Source organism: Salvelinus alpinus, chromosome 14 (assembly GCF_045679555.1).
Source record: "Salvelinus alpinus chromosome 14, SLU_Salpinus.1, whole genome shotgun sequence".
NCBI lineage: Eukaryota > Metazoa > Chordata > Actinopteri > Salmoniformes > Salmonidae > Salvelinus > Salvelinus alpinus.
Window position 1 is genome coordinate 43,152,472 of NC_092099.1, and position 11,407 is coordinate 43,163,878.

Below are 11,407 nucleotides of genomic sequence, written 5' to 3' on the forward strand. Positions count from 1 at the left end.
ATCATGTTCCGGCCTCTATTAGAAAAGGGGACCGTCTTAAACAGTTAAACCAAAGGGAAAGTTTTGGGATTTACAAACTACAGGCCACTAAGTACCCTGGTTTAAATGAAGATATGGATTTCTCACCCTTCCTGTAGGGTCGTGATGGATCCATTTGCTGTCATCTAGTGGACATTTTGCTCAATTGCCCTCTAGCTATGTTTGGACTGTTGTTCATGTTTTGCTGTGGTCTGGAGTACTGTGGAATATATTGCTTTCTTGTTCTGGACACTTCTCCCAGTCATGGTTAGGGTTGGAACTGCCTCTCTGGGTGTTCTGATGCTTCTAGCTTGGAGTTGTATGCTCATGATAACATAGCTACAGTATTTCACCTTTTCATGTGTATATTATTGCTTACTAGGTGTGTCCAATTTGGTAACCACTCCCTCTTCTAATTAGGGCTAATTGGAAAAGCCTTTCAAAAGAGGACATTGTATTCTCTTTTTTCTGTACTCCCTGACGAAGGCCATGCAGCCGAAACGCGTCGGTTTTTAAACAACTTTGTTTCTATTGAACATGCCATACTAATAAAGGCATTTTAATTAATTATATGAAGAGTGCCTTGGTCCTCCTTTCTTTTTGATGACCAATTTACACCTTTTACCAAAGAGCACCTTCTATCTACCAAAATATACTATAGTGTACCTTAGTAGCGCTTCCCTTCCTCCTCTTCAAATAGTCTATTTGGATAAGAAATGCAAAGAATAAAAAAATGTCATGCAAGCTATGCTTCTCTAGCTTTTTCTGCAAGGATTCAAAGAGCTAAGGAGCGTTTTTTTTTAAAGAAAGGCCAGCGGAGCACAGGTGCGTGTTTATTGCACATGAGACAAGAGGCTCTAAATTAGAAGCGTATTATACATAACCCATAATAAATTAGATAAATATAAGGCTAATACTGCATTGAATGTATTACCTGAAAGAGGTAGGCTAGGCCATCTATATATAGGGCTATAAATCAATCTAGAACAGGACGATCTATTTTGGATGCAATTTGAATGGAGTTGATGGAGAGAGAGAGAGAGACCGGGAGAGAGTTCCTCGCTTGTTCACTGATTTAAAGCAACGATATTAGAGTCATAGGAAGTTTTATAACTCTGCAAGCTGAAATGGAAAAATAACTATAATCTATCAAATAAAAAAACAACGTTGACCCCCCGAATGCCAGATGGAGATTGGTAAATTAGACGCGTATTTGGTCTGTATATTACTGTAGCGTAGACTATGCTGCAGCAAATGTAGGCCGACCTGTCACCAGAGAAAAAGTTATCGTGACGAGGCGATAGGTCTACAAGCATTGTGGACTGCTGCTCCATACTGAGATGGGCTGTCTGTCCCAACCCTGAGCGTTGGTTCATCACGCTGAGGCCGTAGAGAAGACAGATTTAGATATCACATGTCATTTTACAGTTCCATTTCACACCATGATGTTCATATCATTTATTATATTTGACCGGTTATCCTGGGAAAAGGAAATGGTTTTGTGTCGGTACATCAACCCTAACACACCCTCTTGCTCTCTCTGTCTCTGTCTCTGTCTCTGTCTCTGTCTCTGTCTCTCTCTCTCTCTCTCTCTCTCTCTCTCTCTCTCTCTCTCTCTCTCTCTCTCTCTCTCTCTCTCTCTCTCTCTCTCTCTCTCTCTCTCTCTCTCTCTCTCTCTCTCTCTCTCTCTCTCAATTCAATTCAATTCAATTCAAGGGGCTTTATTGGCATGGGAAACATGTGTTAACATTGCCAAAGCAAGTGAGGTAGATAATATACAAAAGTGAAATAAACAATACAAATGAACAGTAAACATTACACATACAGAAGTTTCAAAACAAAAAAGACATTACAAATGTCATATTATATATATACAGTGTTGTAACAATGTACAAATGGTTAAAGCACACAAGTTAAAATAAATAAGCATAAATATGGGTTGTATTTACAATGGTGTTTGTTCTTCACTGGTTGCCCTTTTCTTGTGGCAACAGGTCACAAATCTTGCTGCTGTGATGGCACACTGTGGAATTTCACCCAGTAGATATGGGAGTTTATCAAAATTGGATTTGTTTTCGAATTCTTTGTGGATCTGTGTAATCTGAGGGAAATATGTCTCTCTAATATGGTCATACATTGGGCAGGAGGTTAGGAAGTGCAGCTCAGTTTCCAGTTTCTCTCTCTCTCTCTCTCTCTCTCTTTCTCTCTCTCTCTCTCTGTGCATGCTGGGAGTATTTTGTAGTTGAGAGGCCAGTTGAAGGGCTCTGTTCTTCCTTATTTTCTTGATTCTTTCATTGGTCTTTTATTAAAAATGTTATTGTCAATGGTGGAGGGTTAACACACTGTTAGTTTAGCAGCACCCGCTGTTTTTTGTCAAAGTAACGGCGGAAGAGGACAGAGTTTTAGTTTCCTGGGGTTTGAACCGTGTTGTGTGCGCGATGACTTCGAAGCCTAGCGCGGAGTAGACGCTGTTGTACGGCATGGATTCAGGTGGGTTCCTGAGAATGGAGTTAAGGTGGAAGAGGCTCTGCTTGCGGTCGGCAAACAGGTAGGAGCTGAATTTGTTCATTCTGGATGCGGAATGTATAAAGCTGTGGTTGTGTTCATGAAAAGAGTGAATTTGGTGGGTATGCTGATTGCTAATGGAATATTTATAAGGGATGTGTTGGTTCCCGATTTCTCCACTTTCGACTCCTTCGACTAGGGTGGTAGTTGCGAATCTCCCTCTGTTTATTACGGATGATCAAATCCGGAAAGAGCTGAGACGGTTTGGTAAGTTTGCTAGTGGTTTCCGTGTCGGCAGGTTTTCAGGCCGATGCCGTTAAGCACGTTGTTTCGTTCCGGAGGCAAGTCTTCATGTTTCTGATGAACAACGAGCAACAGTTAAATGTGCATTTTAAAAGGAGGCATGGGAAGGGGCTCTAAGCGGGGTTTGCCAGCACAGATAGTCTACGGTGCTTTGAGTGTGGGGATTTGGGGCATAAGGCCGTAGACAAGGTGAGGGTACAAGCGCGGATAGGGTAAATCGGGGTAAATGTGCAGGGGGCCATGAGATGCAGGCAGCAGAGGCTGGGTCTAGTCAGGCTATAGATGGTGGTGTAGATGAGGCTGGGTCTAGTCATGCTATAGATGGTGGTGTAGATGAGGCTGGGTCTAGTCATGCTATAGATGGTGGTGTTGATGAGGCTGGGTCTAGTCATGCTATAGGTGGTGGTGTAGATGAGGCTGGGCCTAGTCAGGTTATAGATGGTGGTGTAGATGAGGCTGGGTCTAGTCATGCTATAGATGGTGGTGTAGATGAGGCTGGGTCTAGTCATGCTATAGATGGTGGTGTAGATGAGGCTGGGCCTAGTCAGGTTATAGATGGTGGTGTAGATGAGGCTGGGTCTAGTCATGCTATAGATGGTGGTGTAGATGAGGCTGGGTCTAGTCATGCTATAGATGGTGGTGTAGAGGAGGCTGGGTCTAGTCATGCTATAGATGGTGGTGTAGATGAGGCTGGGTCTAGTCAGGTTATAGATGGTGGTGTAGATGAGGCTGGGTCTAGTCAGGTTATAGATGGTGGTGTAGATGAGGCTGGGTCTAGTCAGGCTGTAGATGGTAGTGTAGATGAGGCTGGGTCTAGTCATGATATGCTAGTGGACGAGGAGAGTACAGTGGGGAAGGGTAAGAGACCAGGGGGGAGGAGGGTGTTAAGCGGAAGAGGAAAAAGGGGGAGAAGAAAGGAGTTGGAAGGGGAGAGGCTGGTGTGGTCAAAGGCACTAAGGAACCTTTTCCTGGTGCAGGGGAGAAGGCATAGAGGCCAGGATAGGACTAGAGAGAAAGGGCATGTGGCCAGGATAGGAGATGGAGATGAGGAAGAGGAAGGTGAGTCTGAGGAAGAGGATGATGAGGAGGCTTTCTTTTCAGACTCCTCCTCAATGGGTCCAGAGCTGACAGTCAGTCAGGCAGAGGGGTCAAAGTACACGGTGGGGGAACTGTCAAGGGTCCTGAATAAGACTAAAGGGAAAAAGAAGGTTCATCTTGAAGCTTTTTTCTTGCAATCCGGGAAAGTTTGTAAGATCAGTACAACGCGCTATGAAAAATGTTCTCTCACCCAGGAAACGGTTTAGGTTGAGTAATTGGGTCACAACAGTACGTACCTACCTTCAGACGCTGTTTAGATTAATATTTTTTTTCTTGCACTGGGGCTTTTTGAGCTTTGCTATTGGTCTCTTTCTTTGCTGGCTTTTTTCCCACTTCTCATGGAGACTCTTCGGGTCGGCTCGCTTAATGGAAATGGCGCCAGAGATGCAGGAAATAGGAGTCTGTTGGGTGAATATGTAAAACAAAAAAAAAGCACAGGTGTTGTTTCTGCAGGAGATGCATAGTGATGTGATTAAAACCTCTTAAGGATCTGACCATTTTTTTTTCAATTTTCTCCTAAAATTACTCGTATCCAAATCTAACTGCCTGTAGCTCAGGACCTGAAGCAAGGATATGCATATTCTTGATACCATTTGAATGGAAACACTTTGAAGTTTGTGGAAATGTGAAATTAATGTAGGAGAATATAACACATTAGATCTGGTAAAAGATAATACAAAAATATCTTTGAAATGCAAGAGAAAGGCCATAATGTATTATTCCAGCCCAGGCACAATTTAGATTTTGGCCTCTAGATGGCAGCAGTGGATGTTCAAGGTTTTAGACTGAGCCAATGATGTATGCTCGGGTGTCATGTTCGGTCAAGGTGGGAGGGGGGCTCAGTAGGCCAGTCTGGGTGATGTGGGGCATTCGACAAGGATGCCCTCTATCAGGGAAGTTATATACACTAGCCATTGAGGCTTTTCTAGGCCTCCTACGCAGGAGACTGCAGGGAGTGTGTTGACCGGCATAGCAGTGTCGGCGTATGCAGATTACGTTTCTGTGATGGTCAGGGATGAGCAGGATATGGTGTACGAGGGAGTTTCATCAGCTAAGGTGAACTGGGGCAAGAGCAAAGCTCTGTTATGTGGGGCATGGAGGGATAGGGCCCCCCCTCTGCTTCCAGGGGGTTTGCAGGGGCGGCAGGTAGCCTAGTGGTTGAGCGTTGAGCCAGTAACTGAAAGGTTGCTGGATCGAGTCCCTGAGCTGACAAGGTAAAAATATGTCATTCTGCCCCTGAGCAAGGCAGTTAACCCGCTGTTGCCCTGGCGCTGAAGACGTTGATGTCGATTATGGCAGCTCCCCCGCACCTTTATGATTCAGAGTGGTTGGGTTAAATGCGGAAGATGCATTCAGTTTTACAACTGACTAGTCTCCCAGTGGGGTTGTGAAGGGCTTAACAGTTTGGGGGTGAACCTGGGCTTGGAGAGGTGCGTCAGGAAGAACTGGAAGGGGCTGTCACAGGCAATGGTGTCAAGACTGTTGGTGGTGAGGTTTTATTGAAATGAGGATGTATCATTAACCTCTCTGGGATTGTTCGGGACGCTTGCGTCCCACCTCGCCAACAGCCAGTGAAATTGCAGGGCGCCAAATTCAAAACAACAGAAATCTCATAGTGACAATTCCTCAAACATACAAGTATTTTACACCATTTTATAGATACACTTCTCGTTAATCCAACCACAGTGTCCGATTTCAAAAAGGCTTTTCTGCGAAAGCAGAACATATCATTATGTTAGGTCATCAACTAGTCACAGAAAGCATACAGCCATTTTCCAACCAAAGAGAGGTGTCACAAAAAGCAGAAATAGAGATAAAATGAATCACTAACCTTTGACGATCTTCATCAGATGACACTCCCAGGACTCAATGTTACACAATACATGTATGTTTTGTTTGATAAAGTTCATATTTATATCCAAAAACCTCAGTATACATTGGCACCATGTTCAGAAATGCCTACAAAACATCCGGAGAAATTGCAGAGAGCCACATCAAATAACAGAAATACTCATCATAAACTTTGATGAAAGATATGTGTTTTACATAGAATTAAAGATAAACTTGTTCTTAATACAACCGCTGTGTCATATTTCAAAAAGCTTTACGGCAAAATCACAATATTCAATAATCTGAGTACAGCGTTCAGCCACAAAAGCAAGCCATACAGTTACCCGCCAAATTGTGGAGTCAACAAAAGTCAGAAATAGCATTATAAATCTTCACTTACCTTTGCTGATCTTCATCGGAATGCACTCCCAGGACTCCCACTTCCACAAGAAATGTTTGTTTTGTTCGATTACGTCCATATTTATGTCCAAATACCTCCGTTTTGTTCGCGCGTTTAGTTCACTATTCCAAAGGCACAATGCGCGAGCGCAAAATCCAGACGAAAAGTCAAAAGAGTTCCATTACAGTTTGTAGAAACATGTCAAACGATGTTTACAATCAATCCTTAGGGTCTTTTTCATAATAAATCTTCAATAATATTCCAACCGGACAATAGCGTATTCATTACAGAGGAAAAAGAGGAATGGCGCGCCCGCGTGACCGCGCAGTTAAAAACTCATTGGCCTCAGCCTAGTCCACTTGTTCGACCCCCTTCCACAATAGAAGCCTCAAACAACTTTCTAAAGACTGTTGACATCTGCTGGAAGCCTTGGGAAGTGCAATCTGGCCCCATAGACACAGCATATTGGATAGGCAATCACTTAAATGAAACTACAAACCTCAGATTTCCCACTTCCTGGTTGGATTTGTCTTCGGTTTTTGCCTGCCATATGAGTTCTGTTATACTCACAGACATTATTTTAAAGGTTTTGGAAACTTTTGAGTGTTTTCTATCCAAATATACTACTTATATGCATATCATAGCTTCTGGGCCTGGGTAACAAGCAGTTTACTCTGGGCACCTTATTCATCCAAGCTACTCAATACTGCCCCCCTTTCCCAAAGAAGTTAAAGAAAGACCAGAAGTCTCTGTCTCTGTCTCTGTGTCTCTCTGTCTCTCTGTCTCTCTGTCTCTCTCTCTCTCTCTCTCTCTCTTTCTCTCTCTCTCTCTCTCTCTCTTTCTCTCTCTCTCTCTCTCTCTCTCTCTCTCTCTCTCTCTCTCTCTCTCTCTCTCTCTCTCTCTCTCTCTCTCTCTCTCTCTCTCTCTCTCTCTCTCTCTCTCTCTCTCTCTCTCTGTCCCCGCTTTCTGTGGACAGAAGTAGGAGCTGTACATATATGTTGAGTAGGAAAGTTTGGCATCAGACCATTAATTTCATAGCATGCTTCTGGTTCTGGTCTATCTTACCAACAGATTGCCGTTTTAGCTGCATTAAACCTCATTCTGGGATTCGAAATAAGAACAAAACGGCAGCCCTGCTAATTGAAATGACCATTCAACAGCTTCCCATATCCCAGACTGCAGCTTTAAGACCCTGGTTGTCCCTCTCCTCTGTTACATGATCCGTTCCCTCCTTCCTGTTCATATCCATTGTGTTCTTCTCAGTAACTACCTATACTTTTGCTATGCTCATCATCTGTTCTCGTTCATTCATTCACGCTTTATTTGTCCTTCATTTTTGTCCCTTCCTTGTTATCCACATCCTTCTCTCTCTAGTGTAAATAAAGGCTTAGAGAAGAAACAACTTTGAGGTAAATAAATAATTTGTGTTTTACTCACTCAGTGGAAGTGATAGAACTAGGAATTACTATTACGTCGTCAGGAATGTATGTAGCTTCAGGATTATTTAAGGAGCTGAATGGTTTATACATTTTTGAGGTAGGCTGTCATTCAGCTGTACTACTTTGAGGTAGGCTACCATTCAGCTGTACTACTTTGAGATAGGCTGCCATTCAGCTGTACTACTTTGAGGTAGGCTTCCATTCAGCTGTACTACTTTGAGGTAGGCTACTATTCAGCTGTACTACTCTGAGGTAGGCTGCCATTCAGCTGTACTACTCTGAGGTAGGCTAACATTCAGCTGTACTACTCTGAGGTAGGCTGTCATTCAGCTGTACTACTTTGAGGTAGGCTAACATTCAGCTGTACTACTTTGAGGTAGGCTGTCATTCAGCTGTACTACTTTGAGGTAGGCTAACATTCAGCTGTACTACTTTGAGGTAGGCTACCATTCAGCTGTACTACTCTGAGGTAGGCTGCCATTCAGCTGTACTACTTTGAGGTAGGCTACCATTCAGCTGTACTACTTTGAGGTAGGCTACCATTCAGCTGTACTACTTTGAGGTAGGCTACCATTCAGCTGTACTACTTTGAGGTAGACTACCATTCAGCTGTACTACTTTGAGGTAGGCTACCATTCAGCTGTACTACTTTGAGGTAGGCTACCATTCAGCTGTACTACTCTGAGGTAGGTTACCATTCAGCTGTACTACTTTGAGGTAGGCTACAATTCAGCTGTACTACTTTGAGGTAGGCTACCATTCAGCTGTACTACTTTGAGGTAGGCTAACATTCAGCTGTACTACTCTGAGGTAGGCTGCCATTCAGCTGTACTACTCTGAGGTAGGCTTCCATTCAGCTGTACTACCATATCATGTTTACGTTGTAGCTAGTTACGTCAAGTGTCTGTCCTCTGTACAGGTAAAGAGATGTGTTGTGTGTTTGTTCGTGTGTGCGTCCGACTGTGAGTGCGCGCGTCCGTCTGTGAGTGCGTGCGTCCGTCTGTGAGTGCGCGCGTCTCGTCCGTGTGTGTGAAGGTGTAATTTAATGTCGACCTCCTTGTTTCGGTTGCAGGACACAGATGTTCTGTGGACCGACCTCCATCAGAAGCTGGTGGATAATGCTTTGATATCTATGGACACATATCTTGGACAGTTCCCTGATATTAAGGTATGATCATATCTTAGACAGTTCCCTGATCTTTAAGGTAGTTTCCTCATCGCCGTGCTCCCTTCCCGATGATTAGCTTCGATTCGTATACAGTACAGCTGCTTTCATCAAACTGCTTTCATCGCTTGTGTGTGATGAGGCATGCTCATCTTCTTCTTCTTCAGTCTCGTATTGCTAAGCGTGACAGGAAGCTTGTGGACTACGACAGCGCCAGACACAACCACTCTTCTACCAATAAGGGGAAGAAAGGAAAGGACGGGGGCATCAAGATCACCAAGGTAAGAGGACCTCTCCCAGCACTGGATATGTGGCCCTTTTAATTCTGCGTAATTCTGCAATGAACATCAATCTGTTGTCTCCGTATGCCAGTAATTTACACTGAACTAAATACGTGTATATCTGTTGAAAATACTGTCTCTCTCTCTCTCATTTCTCTTTCGCTCTCATTTTCTCTCTCTCTCTCTCCCTCCCTCTCTCTCCTTCCCCTCCCTCTCTTCATCTTTACATCTCTTCCCACCTTCAGCCAGCATCTCTGTTGGAAAGGGCCACACCAGTTTGGGCTCAGGGCATCCTGTCAGCCCACAACATTGCTCAGAGTAACCTCTCCAGGAACCAGGTGGGTCCATCACCCTCTCCCAGCAACCCTGTTTAGTCTGTAGACTGCCTACAATAGCTATAGAAAGAGCCTCCATTTTACACCGTTTCTTTCCCAGACACAAAACCTTTGTCTTCAGACAAAGGGAGTTATAGTTTGCTATGTGTGACTGACTCGGCTCAAATCAGTCTTATGTAGCAAAAAATTTAAATGGATGTTTTTGGATGAAAGTAGAGACTCAGAGCTGCAAAATGGTGTATCATGCACTACAGTTGAGGAACAATGGGAAAGTAATTCTGCTTCGAAAGTTGATAAACTTGTGAACTCACTTTTGAGAAAATGGCCTTTGAATATTTTGGTACCTACTGGAGAGCTCTTCTTTGTCTACACTCATTCCGCATCGTTCACACCCTCTTAATCTTTACCCCCACCCGTTTCTTTAAGGGTTGATCTGAGCGTTCTGTCCTAACAGCAGTCAAGCACCCAAGCTAACTGGCTAACATTGGCTAGCTTGCTAGCTATTTCCAGACACATAATGAGAGAACACATATTCAACGTGTGTTGAGCGTTTGTAAATTCATCAGTTATTCTGCGCTCTGGCACACTTAGACGAGAGTGCTCTGAAATCGGAGTAGATGGCCAGGCTGAATTTACGAATGCACCGGAAATGGTTACATGCATAGTGGAGTATTTTTTTAAGACATGTAGCTAGCTAGCTAGGTAAACAATGAACCATAATCCCAACTCATGACGTTACTACCCTGCATGAATCTGCAGGTAGCTAACCAACCAGGATCAATGTTAGCTAGCTAACATTAGGCTATAGCTAGTCAAGCAAATGGCTCTGAGATACAAATAATAAGATCATACACGTAAAGTTAGCTAGCGAGCCAGCCAGCTAACTTTGGCTAGGTAGCTAACAGTACACTGAAATGAAACCACTTTCTGTCAAAATTAGACACGTGTAATATCTGAAAATGTAGCTAGCTACATTAAATGAAAGACAGAGTCACTTGAAACACATATGAATGCATTTGCACTCACTTACATATCATGTGGGAAACAGTAGTTGGCCAGTAGTTGGCCAGTAGTTGGCCTGTAGTTGGCCAGTAGTTGGCCAGTACTTGGCCAGTAGTTGACCAGTACTTGGTCAGTATTTAGCCAGTATTTGGCCAGTAGTTGACCAGTACTTGGTCAGTATTTAGCCAGTATTTGGCCAGTAGTTGACCAGTACTTGGTCAGTATTTAGCCAGTATTTGGCCAGTAGTTGACCAGTAGTTGACCAGTAGTTGGCCAGTAGTTGGCCAGTAGTTAGCCAGTAGTTGGCCAGTAGTTGGCTCGTAGTTGGCCAGTAGTTGGCTAGTAGTTGGCCAGTGGTTGGCCATTGGTTGGCCAGTAGTTGGCTAGTAGTTGGCTAGTAGTTGGCCAGTAGTTAGCTAGTAGTTGGCTAGTAGTTGTCTAGTAGTTGGCCAGTAGTTGGCCAGTAGTTGGCAAGTAGTTGGCTAGTAGTTGTCTAGTAGTTGGCCAGTAGTAGGCCAGTAGTTGGCCAGTAGTTAGCCAGTAGTTGGCCAGTAGTTGGCCAGTAGTTGGCCATTGGTTGGCCAGTAGTTGGCTAGTAGTTGGCCAGTAGTTGGCCAGTAGTTGGCTAGTAGTTGGCTAGTAGTTGGCCAGTAGTTAGCCAGTAGTTGGCCAGTAGTTGGCTAGTAGTTGGCCAGTAGTTGGCCAGTAGTTGGCTAGTAGTTGACTAGTAGTTGGCACGTAGTTGTCTAGTAGTTGGCCAGTAGTTGGCCAGTAGTTGGCCAGTAGTTGGCTAGTAGTTGACTAGTAGTTGGCCAGTAGTTGGCTAGTAGTTGACTAGTAGTTGGCCCGTAGTTGTCTAGTAGTTGGCCAGTATTTGGCCAGTAGGTGGCCAGTAGTTGAACATTAGTTGGCCAGTAGTTGGCCAGTAGTTGGCCAGTAGTTGGCTAGTAGTTGACTAGTAGTTGGCCCGTAGTTGTCTAGTAGTTGGCCAGTAGTTGGCCCTTAGTTGACTTGCAGTTCACCAGTACTTG

At 44.0% G+C, this 11,407-nt stretch overlaps 1 protein-coding gene across 3 annotated transcripts in view; it reads left to right on the forward strand.

The window, feature by feature from the left end:
* The window catches only part of LOC139538931 (myc box-dependent-interacting protein 1), an 89,127-nt gene that overhangs the window by 19,493 nt on the left and 58,227 nt on the right, over positions 1-11,407 (forward strand). For all 3 annotated transcript variants that reach the window (XM_071341513.1, XM_071341514.1, XM_071341515.1), the window contains exons 5-7: positions 8,666-8,761; positions 8,926-9,039; positions 9,285-9,377. In XM_071341513.1, the coding sequence (XP_071197614.1) occupies positions 8,666-8,761; positions 8,926-9,039; positions 9,285-9,377 (303 nt within the window). The remainder of the gene's footprint in view (positions 1-8,665; positions 8,762-8,925; positions 9,040-9,284; positions 9,378-11,407) is intronic.